General features: G+C 44.5%; 1 protein-coding gene across 2 annotated transcripts in view; it reads left to right on the top strand.

Moving 5' to 3' along the window:
• The window catches only part of BMP7 (bone morphogenetic protein 7), an 81308-nt gene that overhangs the window by 38285 nt on the left and 23864 nt on the right, over window positions 1-19159 (top strand). For both annotated transcript variants that reach the window (XM_028735270.2, XM_028735275.2), the window contains exon 2: window positions 18513-18705. In XM_028735270.2, the coding sequence (XP_028591103.1) occupies window positions 18513-18705 (193 nt within the window). The remainder of the gene's footprint in view (window positions 1-18512; window positions 18706-19159) is intronic.

Below are 19159 nucleotides of genomic sequence, written 5' to 3'. Positions count from 1 at the left end.
AGTCCTCTGCACATACTGTTCTGGAAGGTCCGCCATCCTACAGCAACAGTTTTTCCGGGGGTGGGGGAGGGGAAGGGAGCTGCAGCAATTCAGGGGATTGGCAGAAATTCAGTGTCCTGCCGTGTATAAGCAAAAATAATTTCCACCAGCACAAAGCCATGATGGCTGGCGACTAGCAATTGGCCCTTGAGGAACGTTGCTTGGTTTTGCTTGACAGTACAAGTCACATTTGGGCTAGGGACGGCAGAAATAAGGCCTGCTTCGCAAGGTAGTGTATTGTGTTTTGCACACCATGGTGCTAGTGGGATGCTAGTGATAATACTTGAGGAAGGCTGTGTTTTCAAAGCAGGCATGTGGGCTGCAGCAGTGAACCAATTATCAGATTAATCTACTGGAGACTATGAACGCAGTGTGTTGATTTCCTAGCACAAAGCCTCTTGCGCTGGTGCCCATAATTTTTGACAGTGTCACACTAATACTGTTTTAACAGTATTAAAGAAACATTTTCATGTTGGTTACGCAGTGTGAAGCATTTTCTGCACTCTGCTTCCAGAACCCTTATTTGTGGATTCTTATTTTTTAAAATGCTGATTCAGCTCTGTGGTCCAAGCATGTAAATCTCTTTGTCAAGGGGGCTGGGGTAAATGAAGATGAACTTGAGTAACTTTGCCTTAATCATTGTCTACTTTTTGTTTTATTTGCAACAACCCTCATAACTTACGTCAAGCGCCGAGTGGAGATAGAAAGACATTTCGGCCCATAACATTGCTAATATGAGTCTTGAAGATGCTGCCAGACTTCTCTTTTTGCTACAACAGAGTAACAGAGCTACCCTTCTGGAAATTATTGTGGCACACCAGCCTGCTCCATCTTGGTGCTGTCCAGATGTTTTGGGCTACAACTTGCACGATTCCTGGCCATTGGGTTGGGGCTGATGGAGGTTATCATCTTTGGAGAGCTTACGGGCCCATACATGTACTATTTTGAATGCCATCATTTGGAGTGGCACACCAGAATTTCAGAGAGAAGGGGTGCCAATGCCAGTTCCAGGTTTAAAGTGGCTCTTTGAGTGGGACGACTTCCTCATCGCCGCTGTCATCACTGCTAATTCCCTTGCCCTCTTCCACTAGGCCCACACCGCACTGTTGGAATGCGGAAAGATGTCAAGTCCCACGCAGGACTTGACATCTTTCTGCAGGGCCTGCAAGACAGAGCTGTTCCACCAGGCCTTTGGTCAGGGCGCAGCCTGACTCCCTCCTCTGGCAATCTTTACAGAACTTTAGTATGGTTGCCATCAATTTTGATTTTAATTAATTTTTGTGTTTTTTGAATGTTGCACTATTTTAGTGTTGTTAGCCGCCCTGAGCCCGGCTTCGGTTGGGGAGGGCGGGATATAAATAAATTTTATTATTATTATTATTATTATTATTATTATTATTATTATTATTATTAGAAGCGCAGCAGTAGAGGTCATTCTGTTTGTAACTTGAGGGTTAATTCTGTTAGTGTTAAAGTCAACTAGCCAAGGAGGAAGGGTGGATTGAGGTGTTGCTCAGCAACTTGGCAGAGTGGCATGATCTTCATGGCTCTTTCATTCTGAGGACGTTTCTCATCTGTATATTCCAGTGGTTTTCAGCCAGTGTGCTATGGCACCCTGGGTTGCCTTGAATGATGGTCAGGGGTCCCGAGGGCAACACTAGCCCCTGTCCCTCTTTCTTTCCTGATCTGATGCCCTCTTGCGTCTCTGCCTCCCAAAGGCTTGCACAGCTGTTCGTTGCAGCCGCCCTGGCTACTCTGGCGCTGGTCAGTGGGTGCTGGTTGCCAGGAGCTGAGGTGACCTTGGAGTAAGCAACCAACAACTCTGGGTTTGTGGCAACTGGCTAAAATGTTTTAAAATGTTTCTAATTTTGGTTCCTCTGTTTTGTTTTTGTTGGGATGGGGTTGGTTAAATGTTTAGTTTGGGGTTGGTGGTTATTTTAATTTGGGTATAACTGTAAACTGTTCGCTATTGTTGTTACTGATTTATTGGTTGGCTTGTTGCTTGTATAGGATATTTTGTTTTTAAATTTTTGATGTTTTGTTGCCTTGATTCAGAGAAAAAGAGGGTAATTCTTACTCCCATGCATTCTGAAAACAGTCCTTTTAGGATGTCACATGCTTCTCCGCTTTTAATTCGGGGAGGAAAATTTGGGAAAACGTTGGCCTACGTATTAACCACTCCTAGCTGTATCTGTGCAAATAAATTTTATCCTTCAGCACATCACCGTTTGCCTCCCTCTCCTTCATTTGAGGTGCCATCTTCCATTAGATGAGAATCTTAATCTCAGGGTCATGGGTGAAAGCCCTATGCTGGGCAAAAGATTCCAGCATTGCAGTGGGTTGGACTAGATGACCCTTGTGGTCCCTTCCAACTCTACAATTCTATGATTCTGTTATTCTATGACACAGGGAGGTATCATCATACCAGGAAAGATGCAACACCAGCCCCTTTCACCCTGAAGAAATGGGTTTGTGTGTGAAGAGCAGAACCATACTGACTAGCGACGTCCCATTATGTGACGCTCTGACCACGGCCCTGATCTTCACCAGTTTGGCTGTTTCTGTGCAGGGTCTTCCACACCGTTGAAAACCCCGATTGCTCAAGGTTTCCAGTTGCATGGATGCCACGCCCACTCCCGATGTGGATATCTGTACCTGTGTAGGAGCCCTTTTATGAGATCAACTGAACACACAGACATCAGATGTGTGGTCAAAAGCGGACACTTGACTTTGGTGCCAGGAATAGAAGGCGCACATCTCCATGTGGTCTGAGTCCCTTCATGAATTGATGTGGTGAACATTGAATTACCATATTTTTTGCTCTATAAGACTCACCTTTTCCCTCCTAAAAAGTAAGGGGGGATGTGTGTGCGTCTTATGGAGCGAATGCAGGCTGCGCAGCTATCCCAGAAGCCAGAACAGCAAGAGGGATTGCTGCTTTCACTGCGTAGCGATCCCTCTTGCTGTTCTGGCTTCTGAGATTGAGAATATTTTTTTTCTTGTTTTCCTCCTCCAAAAACTAGGTGCGTCTTGTGGTCTGGTGCATCTTATAGAGCGAAAAATACGGTACATTTATGCTGGAGATGACAATGCATGGTGTTTGTGCGTGTAATACCTCATTTTGTCCTTTAGACTCTACTTTCCCTTTGCTTATCTTTTAGTTTCGGGAATTGCAGAACTCAAGGTTTAGGAGTTGGGGTGGGAACAGAGAGATTAAAAGTCCTTCGCAAATCCCTTATGGCGTTTTGGGGGGAAGGAAAGAAGCTGAGAGGCATTGAAATGCGTGTGCACACTCAAAATTGTATGCACATTCCTGTTGGCCTGTTTCCTTTTCTCTCTCTCCAGCGCACTACCATTTTAAGTGGAAGGAAAGAAATGCTTTGCCCTCTTTCTCTTTGGGTCTTCTTACTGGTGTTGGGAGGAGAAGCCCACATTTCGTTATATTTATTTGCTACAAATATGCCTACCCCGTCTTTTCAACATAAAGAGAATTGCTGGAGGCGGCTTAACAATACGGCAATAACCATGAGAAAGAGAATTCGTCAGAATGCAAAACTCTAGCACGCCATAAAAAAGGATGCCCCAAAGAAATGAGCTGCTGGGAATACAAAGATAGCACTAACCTTATCTCCAAGTGGCATAGGAAACACTCCAATAAAATATGCCAGGTGACAGGCCAGTGGGCAAAGAGTTTGGTTATCGCCACCAGTGGAATGCCATCAAAAGAGTTTGGGAAGGCAAACCTCCCTAGGGAGGAGATACCAAAATCCAGGTGTCCAGCCATTAAAAATCTCCTCTTTTTTGGCTTCCCACCAGAGGCACTTCTTACATCAGTGGGTCACAGAGAAGAGCCTCGCTTGTAGACCTTACTGCCTTGAGACAGGCTTGCTGTGGGGCAATCTGTCCTTCAAATCCAAGACAATACATTTTTTCAAAAGGAATAGATATTTTCATCCTCTTGCCTTACATTTTGAATGCTTAGAATATTTACACTGTGGAACTATTACAGTAAGATCATTTTAAAACACACACTGACCTCTAGCAGAAAAGGAAGAATAAATGATCTACTAAGGCTAGTTTTCAGGGTTTTTAAAAATTGTGCACCCCTTAATGCTGGCTCTCTTACTTGGGGTTCAGTATGCATTAACAGTGATCTAATGAGGGGTGAGCTCCCATTCCTCTTGGGCTTGCCGATCAGAAGGTCAGTGGTTCAAATCCCCATGATGGGGTGAGCTCCCGTTGCTCTCTCCCAGCCTCTGCCAACCTAGCAGTTCGAAAGCACGCCAGTGCAAGTAAAGAAATAGGTACTGCTTCGGCGGGATGGTAAATAGTGTTTCCGTGCGCTGCTCTGGTTCGCCAGAAGCGGCTTAGTCATGCTGGCCACATGGCCTGGAAAAACTGTCTGCAGACAAACTCCAGCTCCCTCAGCCAGTAAAGCGAGATGAGCGCCGCAACCTCAGCATCGTTCATGACTGGACTTAACTGTCAGGGGTCCTTTCCCCTTTTTAATGAGCAACTAGCTGCTGCAGTCTGTCTCACGCTGGCCGGCAGTGGTCATACCCCCAGTTTTACTGCTGGTAGAATGACTTTGGTTTTGGCTCAGCAAGCAGCAGTCCTGGGAATGAAACTGGTCCATGGTTCCCACATGTCATGTGGTGCTCATGCATAAAGAGGGAAGGTTTTTGTTTGCAATTCCTACTGCAGTTGCATTGCTGGCATGAGAAGTGAGAGAAAATTTCAATTACTGGGGTGCAGTCAGACTGGTTAGGCCTTGATGGTCTTGATGAACTGCTGCTCAGAACAGCACACTGTTATTAAAAGATTTAACAGGAGGCCTAGTGCAGTTGGTGGCAGGCACAGTTCTGTGGAGAGATCTTGACCACTCGGTTGTTGGAAACCCATCCCATGTAGTCTTTCCAGTGCTTTGAATTACTCTGTGGAGCCAAAGACGGACAGCGATAATATTTTATATTCCACTTTCCCACAAAAGCTGTGTCCAATGCAGCTCACATAATAGAATAAAAGTTGTGCATTATTCCCATTGACTTAACTGACAAACTTGTTCCACTGATTTCAGTGGGACTAAAAAGCAACTAATGGTTTTGATACAACCCAATGCATTAGGGGGGAAAATAGAAATAGTGATTCAAAAAGTATTGCGTCGGCATTTCCTGCAAAACAGGATGGTGGGCAAGATCTTGCAGAAGCTAATTTTAAAGAGTTGTGTGTGTGTGTTTTTAAAATATCATTATTTTGTTTGTTTGATAATAATTTATTAGTTTTCAGTTACAACAATCCAATAATAGCCTCATTATAACAATGTCAAATTATAATACAATTAATAAAATCAATAATTGAGATGCCAAATTATACAACTTAGGTGGCCCCCCACGTGCTAGAATTAATGGTTTGATGATTTTCTTTGTTTCTGCATTCCAAAGTCTTATAAATTTCAATTACGCTCCAGTCCAGATACCAGTCCCTTATTTCGCAGCTGCAGTTTTAACGACTTCCATTCGTATTGACACATTGAATGATTCCTGCACCTACAGATGAAGCATTCAAACTCTCTCCTTCCTGTGTGTCCATAAGGTTTCTTCCTCTCCTTGTAATATATTATGTCTGTCTTTTGTCAACTGTTGCTGTTCTCTAGCATGCCTTGGCCGGTGCTAGTGTCCCATTAAAGAGCATCATTCTATTATAGCCTACCTTCATATCCAGCGAGCTTAAGGTGGTATACCTCGCCCTCCCTCTCCCATGTTATCCTCAAAACCACCCTGTGAGTAGGTTAGGCTGAATCAGAGTTTGGAAGGAGTGACTGGTCCATGGTCCCCCAGTGAACCTCATAGCTGAGTGGGGATTTATGGTAGACCTTGTTATCCTCAGTCCGAGCCTGACACTCTAACCATTAGACTGCAGAAACGCCCTAAAATGTAGTGTCCAGTTACTGTGCTTTTACTGAAAAAGTGGAGGATGCAGACAGGCAGTCACTATGTAAAATGTCTCAGAATCTGGAGGCTGTCTACATGTGTTTCTTTATTGCTTACTGTCCACAATTATCTGGTTATCTGGGTGGTGTGTGGCTTTGTGGAGAGCGTACAGTACGTTTGTCACACTTAAGCAGCAATTTCCAACATAGTTGCAAAGAATAGTTTTTTTTAGTTCTGTCGTGATAACTGCGATTGCTAGCAAGTGCCTCTCTTCATTTCTTGACAATATGCCGGCAGCTCACACCAGGATGGAGTAAAGGTAAAGGGACCCCTGACCATTAGGTCCAGTTGTGGCCAACTCTGGGGTTGCGGCGCTCATCTCGCTTTATTGGCTGAGGGAGCCGGCGTACAGCTTCCAGGTCATGTGGCCAGCATGACTAAGCTGCTTCTGGCAAACCAGAGCAGCGCACGGAAACGCCATTTACCTTTCCGCTAGAGTGGTACCTATTTATCTACTTGCACTTTGACGTGCTTTTGAACTGCTAGGTTGGCAGGAGCAGGGACCAAGCAATGGGAGCTCACCCCGTCGTGGGGATTCGAACCGCTGACCTTCTGATCGGCAAGTCCTAGGCTCTGTGGTTTAACCCACAGCGCCACCCGTGTCCCTTTAGGGTGGGTTAGAATGGAGAAAATTCAGGTAAAAACACCCCCCTGAGTTGAACAGACTCTCTGAAACAGAAAGCATCATTGTGGTTGTTTAAGGTTTAACTAATCAAACAAGAAGGTCAAGTAGGGATTTGTAAATAATGCATGTGTTGCTTCCTAGGGTTAATTGTTAATCGGGTAGCACAGGAAGTGCAAGTGGGATCAAGGAGGATACAAGACAAAGCCAAGCAAACACTTTGGGGGGGGGGGAAGAGAAAGGTACCCGTTTCAGCCATGAATGGGTGATTATTGGGTTACTTACAAAAGGCCTCTCAGGTGTAATCAATCATTCACTTTATTAGTATGCCTCCTTTCCAGAGTTAAAACCATGCTCAAGGTGGCTTACGACGTTCAAAATGTTACATTAATACACTGCTTGATTGTCAGAAACCTCTAAAGAGGTTTGCAAGAAAAGGGTAAGATAATAAAATGATCACTAAGAAAAGCAACTATAATTTAAGATGTACAAAAGTTAAAATAAGTGTGGCCAATTTTTAAAATAAAAAAAGGAATTAAGATTTATTTAATTGGGTGACAAACGTACTTATTTCATCTGAATATGTTCTAAACCATATGACCTGTTATGAAGGGTTTCCTTGCTTTAGTTTACATAAACAAATTTAACATGATTCCAGAACTACTAAAGATAGGGACTGTGCAGGGCACTAAACTGATTTATTACGGGTTTGCAGAACTCACAAGAGTGTGTGATCGTACGTATAACTGGCTGCGTTTGCACATAATTGAACTTAATATGGTTTAATGTGAATTAGCAGGAGGCTGGTGCACATTGTTCAAAAGTCCCTGCCTTGCACCTCCCATCAAGTAAACCATGGACCAGTAAGCCAAAAACAAACCTTGGTTACTGTTCCTGGTTTATTTGGAGAGAACCAAACCACAACCCCTGGTTCTGATGACACAATGAGGAGGAAAGTGGAGACTTCTGAGCTGCAGGCACCAATAAACTGCTTGTGCCTGCCATAGTCCTTTTTTTCATACTCAAGAGTATACCATACCGGCACCTCTTTTTCCCAGTTGTTAAAAAGTGTGGCACTTACTGTAACAACTTCATGGTGAGTACCAGCACCTATTTTTCTAGAAAAAAAGCACTGGTTAAACTATGTTTTAACATGATGTGCGAACCAGGGCACTGCTGCCTTTCCCCCATTTTTTCTCCCCCACTCCCCAAATGCTAGAACTAAAGCACTATGAATTCCGGGCAGTTTAAGCCTCCATAATACTTTTGTAGGTCCCATTGGGCTCTTTCTTGATGGTGTAGCATATTTTTCTTTAAACACTTAACTAGGCTATAAGAGGCACTGCAGTCACCTAGCAGATGCTGATTGAGGGTCCATGTTTCCCATAAATTAGTCCTGAAAGGATTTGTTACTTCTGGGTCAGCAAATATATCCAGGGAGCAAGGAGAAATATGGGGCGGGAGAACTAATAAACCCTAGCTGGAAGGGTCTTTTTTATTCAATTACATACCCAAACCACTATTCTGATATGTAGCAAAAGATGTTGGAAAGTTAATCTCTGCATTCAAACATATTTTGACTCCTTTTCCCCATCCGTCCTAAAACTTGCATAATTACTCCCAGAAGTAATTATTTTGAACCTATCTGCAATTGTCTGTTCCTTTCCCTTCTTCTCTTTGAGTTTTACATATCCACTTACATCCTCATTAATTGGTGGATTAGTAGTTGCTGACCTCTGTGATGCTCCAATGTGCCTTTTTATTATGTCCCAGGAAAGTAAGGATTCATGGGAGATTCTTGCTGGAAAACAAAATACGAAAAGTGATCTATTCCTGGATTGGCTATCATAATTTATACCACATTGGATTTAATAATTTTTAATCCTGTGATTTCATATAAATTTCTGTCACAGGCTTCAGCCAGTCTCTGGCTACAGGTAGTCATGTCCTAAGGCTGAACTGACCATGAATCCAAAGGATGCAGTTTAAGAATGGACGGATCCAGTCCATGTCAGTTTTGCTTGTTTTCATTTGCAATTTTTTTCTGACTTGGTTCCATATTAATCTCTGAATTTGTTTTTCTTTAAATAAAGATGTCCACAAAAGTCTGTGTTTAAATATTTTGCACGTTTTAATGTATGTATTATTTCCAAAAAAATCTTGTATATACCTCTATGTCTCTCTGTTTCCAACCTTAAATTTAAGCAGTGCTCCCCCCAAAAAAATGTTTAGGGGTACTCTCATTTTGACTCAAGAAAATCACCATTTTATAGTTCAAATCAGGACAAATAAATACTGTAAATGGACAAAAGTACAATGATTCACAAAATGTTTAGGGGTATGTGTATCCCTGCTTCCCCAGGAAGAAAATCACTGAATTTAAGCATCAAACAAAGCATTACAAAAAATCAAATTAAAAATTTACAGATGAAGGTCAAATATAAAGCTCACATTTACAGCGGCATAATTAACCAGAGAACAAAATTTCCTCTTAAATATGAAATGGATAAAAAAAGAAAATCAAATTCAAAAATACAATGATTTCCACAAAAAGGCATCATTAATAACTAAACAAAATAACTAGAAGCTACACCCCCACTTCCCCTTGCTCAACACAGTAGGCTCTCTGAGATTGGTCCCCACATCCAAGAGACTCTCTTCTGCATTCTCACCAACCACACAGGTAAACTAATCCTCAGCCAACCAGTTATTTCCAGTAATACTTTATTCAAAATGAAAAGGCATTGGGTACATCTTTTGAGCCAAGAACTGTATCGCAAAATTTGCAGGAGTGAGATCTGAATAATTATGGAGAAACAAGTGCAGCTGGCTTGCTGAAAACCGTGTCCTGAACAGGATTCGCCTCCATCCCTAGTGCAGGTGGAAACGCAACAGCGGTTGTGTCCCAGAGTCATATTCAGCAATCAGAGACAGCAGGAGCTTTGTGTTCAAACAACAGAAAAGGATGGGGTGGGCAGCAGCGAGGTTGAGGCTGTACCCACGAGAGTGCTAGTTTGGCTCTGCCAGTGCCAACCTCACCACCATGCTGGCACAGCCACATTGCCATCCTGGCCCCGACCCATCCAGGTAACCTGTAGTGCTGTTGTTGCTGGTTTGTGTGTGTGTGCAGCTCTTCATCTCCACCTCACCACCCCAGCCTCTCCTGCTGGCACCACAGCCTAGATGGCACCCATGAAGCGAAGATCTGATGGGTTTGCATTTGGAGCAGGGTGCTCATGGTGCAAACCTAGACAGCATCTTAAAAAGCAGAGACATCACCTTGCCAACAAAGGTCCATATAGTAAAAGCTATGGTTCTCCCCGTAGTGACATATGGAAGCGAGAGCTGGACCATAAAGAAGGCTGATCGCCGAAGAATTGATGCTTTTGAATTATGGTGCTGGAGGGAGACTCTTGAGAGTCCCATGAACTGCAATAAGATCAAACCTCTCCATTCTGAAGGAAATCAGCCCTGAGTGCTCACTGGAAGGGCAGATCCTGAAGCTGAGGCTCCAGTACTTTGGCCACCTCATGAGAAGAGAAGACTCCCTGGAAAAGACCCTGATGTTGGGAAAGATGGAGGGCACAAGGAGAAGGGGATGACAGAGGACGAGATGGTTGGATGGTGTTCTGGAAGCCACCAGCATGAGTTTGACCAAACTGCGGGAGGCAGTGGAGGACAGAAGTGCCTGGTGTGCTCTGGTCCATGGGGTGACGAAGAGTCAGACACGACTAAACAACTAAACAACAAAAGCTCATGGTGCAGAAACCAAGGCGCCAGAGTCTGACCGCTGGGTTCAGCTCTCCCCTGGCCCCAGGCACCTTACAAACCTGTAGTAAACAACTGCAGCGCCGGTTGGAACATGCTTGGCAAGAATAGCAACGTGTGGGGTTTTTTTGTGACCCGGTAGCCCTGAGCCCGGTTTGCAAACGTTGCGTGTAGCTTAAACGGGTCACCTCCAGGTAGCCAGCAAAATGGCTTTAAAAAATAAAATTGAATTAAAGATTCTAATGCCTGAACTAGGTATGTAAGAACAGGTGAAGCACTGCAATTGTTTACAGGCCAACGGTTATTGTGGGCTTATTTACGAGCCAGTTCCAAATGTTTTGCAATTAGGAAGCTGTCTAGTCATTAGCAGCCTAGACTTTCCGTGCCTACATATAATTGCTCATGACGGATCATACCAGCAACTACCAAAATATGTTATGAAAATGGATTTTTGACGTTCAGCCAGGCCTACGCAGAAGTCAAGAGCTAGGAATAATAGCGATCTGTCTCACAGGTTGGTTGTAAGTATGAGCAAGAGACGATCTGTCATCCCGAGGCGTACACGGAATTTATAGCATAATTTCGCATGGAGGATTCCCCCTCGCTCTGCCATAATCTGTATTTCAAATGCCACTGAATTGAAACAGCATTGTGCAGTATGAGGGAGGGCTGCTGGGAAGCTGGGCTGTTACACATGAATAGCAGCACATTAATCATCTCATTGGACCATGACCCAGGGCCAAAAAGGGCTTTGCACATTAAAACGTTCTGTTTAAATGTCAAGAAGGTGTCATAAGTAGACAGGCCAGGATAACTGTTTACAATTCGTGTGCCAAGTAATTAACAATATTTGCCATATGTATAAAATTACTTTGCACAGCTGAGAACAGAGTACCTCACCATTCATCCCAATGCAGTTGTCGTCCTCATGACATAAACGAGACAGGCCCATGGATGTTGATGGCCCCCAGGTCAAGTGTCCTGGAAGTCTGCAGCAATAAGTCCAAAACCACCTCTCTAAATTCATGCAGATAAAAATCCCTCGGCAAATGAAGGTTCAGTGGTACCTCAGGTTAAGAACTTAATTCGTTCTGGAGGTCCATTCTTAACCTGAAACTGTTCTTAACTTGAGGTGCCACTTTAGCTCATGGGGCCTCCCGCTGCTGCTGTGCCGCCGCCATGCAATTTCTGTTCTCATCCTGAAGCAAAGTTCTTAACCTGAGGTACTATTTCTGGGTTAGCGGAGTCTGTAACCTGAAGTGTCTGTAACCCGAGGTACCACTGTATTTCCCCTGGCACTTGAAAGAAAGAAAGCTGGAAGTGAATTTCTTTGGGAAGGGTGCCGTGACTGACAAGACCCTGTCTCTGATCACCAGCCAGCATAAACTTGCATTAACTTGTGTGTGCGTGTGCACATTTAAGTAGAATTACAATACATCTTACCATGAATTGGATGGGTTAAAAAGAGGATTGGACAAAACTCACAGAGGCGAAAGCTCTGAGCACTAGTTTCTTAGTGGGAAGAATGCTGCTGAACTTGGGTCTTGTTTGTTGGCTTCCTACAGGCGTCTAGCTGGCTACTGTGAGAACAGGATACTGTGTAGATGGGCCACTGGCCTGATTCAGCGTGGGTCTCTTGTATGTTCTTACCACAGCGGGGGGCAGGTCACCGGTTGCCTGCTAAGTTAGTTGCCCAGATTCCCAGGTACTAACTATTTATGGGCAAGTTCAAAGCCCTTTGTGCTCCCTTCTGGTTTTTTTTTTGGGGGGGGGGTTTCTTTAAAATGCATCATGGACTGAGCAGATAGAGGATGCCTTCAAACAGAGGATAGTCCTCTGTGAAGGAAGGCACATGGCTGCCCTAGTCTGAGCTGCTACCAGACAGAGTTGACAGTACCAGGCCAGGCAGACGAATGTTACGACCTTCTAAAAGTCAGCTTCCTATGTCAATTTAGCTGTGGGATATTTGTTTTCTGGGAATAGCTGGGAGGAAACTGGTGAGGCCATTTCACTTTGAATAAAAATGTGCTTGCATTGTGCATAGCTCATTTAATCTTCAAAGGCTTTAATAATGAATCTTCCCAGCCCTGCCTGTAAATTGGTGTTGCTGCTTTAGCAGACGAGAAAGCTGGCAGGAGAGTACGATAAGAAGTTTTCCCGTGGGTACATGCGAGTGGTACAATTGAGAGTTGCATCCTGAAAGTTCCTTGAGCAATACGTCCTGAGTCAAATTAAAGAATGGGGTGAGGGAAGCAGAGGGGAAGGGAGGCAGCTATTCTGAAGCCTAACGTGTTTTTCCTCTTCATGCCATCTGCATGTTCATGCAAATGGTTGCATCATTTTTTAAAAAATGATTACCTTGTTTAATGATGATGCCGCATGGATAAGGTTGCATCCTTGCCCTTGAGAAGAGCCCTGTTGGATCATACCCAAAGGCCTATCTGGTGCAGTATTAGCCAACCAGAAACCTATAGGTCGCCCAGAGGCAGGAGCATGACTGCACAGTAGCACTGGTTTGCTTGCTGCCTTTGAACTTGGAGGCAGCATGTAGGTAGGCCTTGCAGCTGGTAGTCATGGATTGCATTAACCCCCATGGACTTGTCTTAGCCCCTTAGATGGTTTAAAAGTTGGTGACCACATCTTGTTACTTCATGTTGCTTATTCCAGAGTCACTATCACAAATGAAACCTGCCCTACTTGTTGTTGTTGTTGTTGTTTAGTCGTTTAGTCATGTCCGACTCTTCGTGACCCATGGACCAGGGCACACCAGGCACTCCTGTCTTCCACTGCCTCCTGCAGTTTGGTCAAACTCATGCTGGTAGCTTCAAGAACACTATCCAACCATCTCGTCCTCTGTCGTCCCCTCCTTCTTCTGCCCTCCATCTTTCCCAACATCAGGGTCTTTTCCAGGGAGTCTTCTCTTCTCATGAGGTGGCCAAAGTATTGGAGCCTCAGCTTCACGATCTGTCCTTCCAGTGAGCACTCAGGGCTGATTTCCTTAAGAGTGGAGAGGTTTGATCTTCTTGCAGTCCATGGGACTCTCAAGAGTCTCCTCCAGTACCATAATTCAAAAGCATCAATTCTTCAGCGATCAGCCTTCTTTATGGTCCAGCTCTCACTTCCATACATCACTACTGGGAAAACCATAGCTTTAACTATACGGGCCTTTGTTGGCAAGGTGATGTCTCTGCTTTTTAAGATGGTTTCAAAGTTGGTGACCACCTCTTGTTACTTCATGTTGCTTATTCCAGAGTCACTGTCACAAATGAAACCTGCCCTACTTCTAGAAATGTGCAATTAAAAGATGGGAATAGGTTTACTTTTCTGTTGTTGTTGTTTTCCCCGTTATCTGGGGCAGCAGGGTGATCAGTTTTGAAGCCAACAAAAAATTATTAGCAATTTGATCTAGTTCCCGTTTGGCTGCAGTTTGATATAGGGCTCTTCCCCTCCTCCCCTTCAGCGTTAAGGAGCACGGTGGGCATTTACAGGAAACAGAAAAGCCGTTCATCTTCAGTTGGTCTTCCATCTCTGCACAATGCAGGTAACTCATGTTCCAAGTTGAGGTGGAGAGACCGGCTTGTCCATATACACTTCTGCCTCTATGGTGAGACTAGCTCATTCCCTTATTAGGTTGGGTTTTTTTTTATGCCACCATTCCTAAAAACAGGAGTAAGGCTTTGGAAGCGTTTCTAGCAACTACGATTCAGAAGCAAACCGTCTCCGACAGTGGAGCTAGAACGTAGCCATTAGTGGCTTGGTTTGAGGGCAACCCGTCTGATAGACTTCAAACAAGAACAGTAATTTATAATCACACCTTTGAAAGTACTGTTGAAAGTGGCACTGGGATGAGGGAAGGTCGGAGATCTCATTGACAATGCCCAGGCAATGACCTGGTGGTGCCAGAGACTCGCAGCCCCATTTCAGACACAGCTGTGGCCGAGATTGTGTCGGGGTGGATGGGAAGAGAGGTATATCAGCCCAGCAACAAAGCTCTGTGGTTAGAATGTGTAAACTTCATCAAGCACAGCTTGGAGGAAGAACAGTTGCATTCTTCGTGGCAAACAAGTAACAAGTACACCCAGTTAACAGGAAAAGACTGCATGGAATGGCGCAGCCATAGACCTCTGACCTTTTGCTTTTTAAGTCTAATTTTGCACATCCATGGATGAAGGAAGCACATGTTGGCCATTTTCTTTCCCTTTGTTTTTGTCATGCGAGCCATTGCGGCCTTTTAGGCTGTTCTGCATTTGCTGCTGTTTTTAATTCAGTTTAATGGCATGATATTTTGTTGGGTTTTATGATTTAACTGTTAGCTGCCTTGGTGGGACGGGTGGGGAGGGCAGTCCATTTTTGCAGTGGAAAGGCTGATTAGAAATATTTGAATAAAGAACATATTTTTTTTGCTTTTCTTTTTCTTTTTGGAAAATGCAGAGCAAACGAAAGGTGGTGGTGATTTGCGGGGTGGGGGACAGTGAAAATGCAAACCAGTTACTATGGGAGGGAGAAAGTGATATTTAATGTATGTAGGGGTGCAACATGGAGGGAAGGGCTGTAGCTCAGTAGCAGAGCATCACCTTTGGGTACAGAAGGTCCCAGGGTCAATTGCTCGCATTTCCAACTGGGGCTGGGAGAGACCCCTGTGTGAAACCCCGGAGAGCTGCTGCCAGTCAGTGTAGACAATACTAAACTAGATGGACCCATGGGCTGACTGTGTGTATAAGGCAGCTTCCTATGTTCCTATGAAGGTTCTCAGGAGCAGACTGCCCAACCAAGAGGCAGAAACAACAAGATCCATGAAACGATAAGAAGCAAACTGTAAGGGTTGTAACTGAGAGATGTTGGTGCCATCCTACAGCGTGTTTACATAATGGTTAATTTAGCCTTGAATAAATGAGTCCATCTAACTCTTCATTAGAGAGTCTGATGCTCGCGATAAGCTTTTATTCTGTGCAAGTATCCTTTGCAGAGGATGGGAACTAGACAGCCACAGAGCCAACATCAGATGATTCAAAGGTATTACTAAGATCTGTAATGTGCCCTTCAAGTTTACCACCCCTGATGGGTGACTCAAATATTATAGGGCCATTGGGAGCAAAGGACCCTGGTACATGAGTCACAGAGGTCATGCAGCTGCCCATGGGAGCCCTGCTAAAAGACAGGCTCATTAGGCATATATTTCTGTTTGTTCTTAGTACTTGCTTCCTTACCTCAGTCTGCTGTCTAACGCTTTCTTCCTTGCCTCTTCTGTAACTCCACGGTCTTTGTAAAGGTGTTTGGACAGCAGGCGGATGTCAATGTCAGTAAGTAATTCTTACTCAGATGCACCTGGAGCCATTAATGTGCATGTGGGTGAAGCTAATGAGCAAACTCAGTCCAGACAGGCTGGAAGTGCTGATGGTCCTTGAGTCATTGGACTTTGGAGGCTGTGCTTGGCCTGCTCTTGAAGAGATTGCATTCAATTTCGCAGCCCGGGAGAGCTGTTTAGGTGCCCAGATGTGCTTTTTATCAACTCTGGTTGGTGCTCCAGCTTTGCCCACTCCTAGGTTAAAAGCAACCTGCTCATACATTGATACCTGTGCCTTTGCAACATAATAATAATAATAATAATAATAATAATAATAATAATAATAAATTTATATCCCGCCTTCCCCAGCCAAAGCTGGGCTTAGAGCGGCTAACAGTAAAATAATACGGCATTCTAAAATCAATTCATTATAAAATCAGTTCAAATCAAATTAATGGCAACCATTGGGCTGCAGTTCTGTGAAGAATTACCAAAGGAGAGGGGGTCAGGCTGTGTCTTGGCCAAAGCCCTGGTGGAACAACTCTGTCTTGCAGGCCCTGCGGAAAGATGTCAAGTCCTGCAGGGCCCTAGTCTCTTGTGACAGAGCGTTCCACCAAATCGGAGCCACAGCCAAAAAAGCCATGGCTCTGGTTGAGGCCAGCCTAACCTCTCTGTGACCCGGGACCTCGAAGGTGTTTTTGTTTGAAGACCGTAAGGTCCTCCATGGGACATACCATCTAAATTGGATTCCTTTGTTTGGGTGTCTGCTCACGTGAAAAGGTGGGGAGCTCTGCCCTCTGTTCCACTATGCCTGTTGCTCTCAGTGAGAGCCTGTTGGATTAAGCCAATAGCCCACTTAGCCCAGCACCAGATGCCAGTGGAAAACCCACAAGCTGGACACAAGCTCAGGAGCCCTCCACCCTCCTGTGGTTTCCTGAAACTGGTATTCAGAAGCATTACTGCCTCCTACTGTGGGGGCAGAGGAGAGCCATCAAGTAGCCTTTGATAGGCCTCTCCTCCATGAATTGGTCCAGTCCTCTTTCAAAGCCATCTAAGTTGGTGGAGAAATTTGAAGTGGGCAACTTCCTCTAATCACCCTCCAGGGTTCTAAATCATGTGGGGAGCCTCCACAAGTAGAGGAGGCTCCCCGCTCCAGGTGTCACCCTCCAACTTGTGGAGGGTGATGGGCACAGCGGCATGGGGCACGATACAGCTCGACCTGTTCATCCCTGCTCTCTATTCCTATGTTCAAATATATAAAAGGATGTCATATAGAGGAGGGAGAAAGGTTGTTTTCTGCTGCTCCAGAGAAGCGGACACGGAGCAATGGATCCAAACTACAAGAAAGAAGATTCCACCTAAACATTAGGAAGAACTTCCTGACAGTAAGAGCTGTTTGACAGTGGAATTTGCTGCCAAGGAGTGTGGTGGAGTCTCCTTCTTTGGAGGTCTTTAAGCAGAGGCTTGACAGCCATATGTCAGGAGTGCTCTGATGGTGTTTCCTGCTGGGCAGGGGGTTGGACTCGATGGCCCTTGTGGTCAATTCCAACTCTATGATTCTATGTGTAGTCTTCACGTAGGAGCATAAGGCTGCCTATGGGTGGTAGACCGGTTGTTAACTATATTCCCATGTACTGAATGTATCTCACTGGTGCTTAAAGAGTTGTGCTGACTTCTATACATGGTGGAGAGCAGCGTTTCCATTGTTCTAGGCACTTTTTTGTGACAGGGGATTTCATTTATGCAAGCAGTTTCTGAGCTCTGGGAGCAGTATTGCACCTAAGGTTTCAGATTAAAACTGCCACTGCCTCCCCACTTCCAGCCACTCGACCCTCATATTATGGGGGCAGGCAGGGGAAGTATGGCTTTGTGGTTTTTTTTGCAGTCTTAGATGAGGACTAGACCATGTGATAAATGAATACAGTGGTACCTCGGGTTAAGTACTCAATTCGTTCCGGAGGTCCGTTCTTAACCTGAAACTGTTCTTAACCTGAAGCACCACTTTAGCTAATGGGGCCTCCCGCTGCTGCCGCACCGCCGGAGCACGATTTCTGTTCTCATCCTGAAGCAAAGTTCTTAACCTGAAGCACTATTTCTGGGTTAGCGGAGTCTGTAACCTGAAGCGTATGTAACCCGAGGTTCCACTGTATAAGGTTTTAACGGCAGTTCATTATTTTCAGCTTTGCATTCTCCTCCATTGTCTGTGTCCACGTTCAGACATATACAACTCTGCTCATATGGAATGAGGCTGCATTTTAAATTGCATTTTAACTTGTATTTTAAATGGGTTTTTTTCTTTTTCTTTTTCTTTTTCTTATTACGTTTTTACTGAAATTTTATTGGTGTTAGCTGCCCTGAGCCTGGTTCTGGCCAGGGAGGGCAGGGTATAAATTTATTTATTTATTTATTTATTTATTTATTTATTTATTTATTTATTTATTTATTTATTTATTTAAAAGCGCACCTAGAAATTCCCTTGTGGTGCCTATAACCTAGGTTTAAGGTGCCATTTAGCTCCTAGTTTTCATATCTTAGTTTCTTAACACTTCTGGAGAGCTGGAGTGCACACTCCTTGTACAGCCAGCATATCTGTACACCAGACGTGTACCCTCTTAAATATTTTTCTGCAAGAGTAGCGGGTCTCTATACTGTTGGTAGATTCCCTACCCAACCATACCCTACTGTGCCCTCCCCTCTCCCCCATTGTCTGTGTCCACATTCCGACATATACCACTCCGCTCATATAGGATGCTTTATGGTTCTTCCCAAAAAGCAAGAGTGCCATTAAGTGTGTATTTTGTTTTCGCAGTGGAGCATGACAAGGAGTTCTATCACCAGCGCAGCCATCGCCGCGAGTTCCGGTTTGACCTCTCCAGAATCCCCGAGGGTGAAACAGTGACCGCTGCTGAGTTTCGTATTTACAAGGACTATATCCGAGAACGCTTTGATAATGAAACATTCCAGATCAGTGTCTACCAGGTCCTCCAGGAACACCCAGGAAGGTGAGTGACTGAGGAAAGACCCCAGCCTGAGCTGGGGTGTGAAAAGGCAAGAGCCAATAATTGCGCGAGTGGCTGGAACAATTGCGTGGCATCTCGTCCCATAGTGCTCATATCTGAATGTGCAAACTCATCCTTTTCAGACTCTCAGGAGTTGAGAAGATGCAAAGCAATATGAAAGCTCTGTCTGTGATGGTTGTTTAGCCACAAAGGCTGTTTCACACATGCAAACTATCCCTTAAGGTGGCAGCTGAGAAGCATACACAGGGTGAACTCAGGGTGAATCAAGGATTGATATATTTCGATGTTCGTTGCGCCAGTTTGTGGACCAGGCAGAAAGATTAGAATAGAAAGATTTTGATTATTTGAAATGTGAAGAGAGAAATATAACATGCAGAGGAATTCCTGGGCTAGCCTATGCAAAAAACGACCAGGATATTAATAAACAACTGAGGGC

Source organism: Podarcis muralis, chromosome 5, assembly GCF_964188315.1.
Source record: "Podarcis muralis chromosome 5, rPodMur119.hap1.1, whole genome shotgun sequence".
In the NCBI taxonomy this organism is placed as follows: Eukaryota; Metazoa; Chordata; class Lepidosauria; order Squamata; family Lacertidae; genus Podarcis; species Podarcis muralis.
The sequence above is the reverse complement of the archived record's forward strand: the minus strand, read 5'-3'. Positions and strand labels throughout refer to the sequence as shown.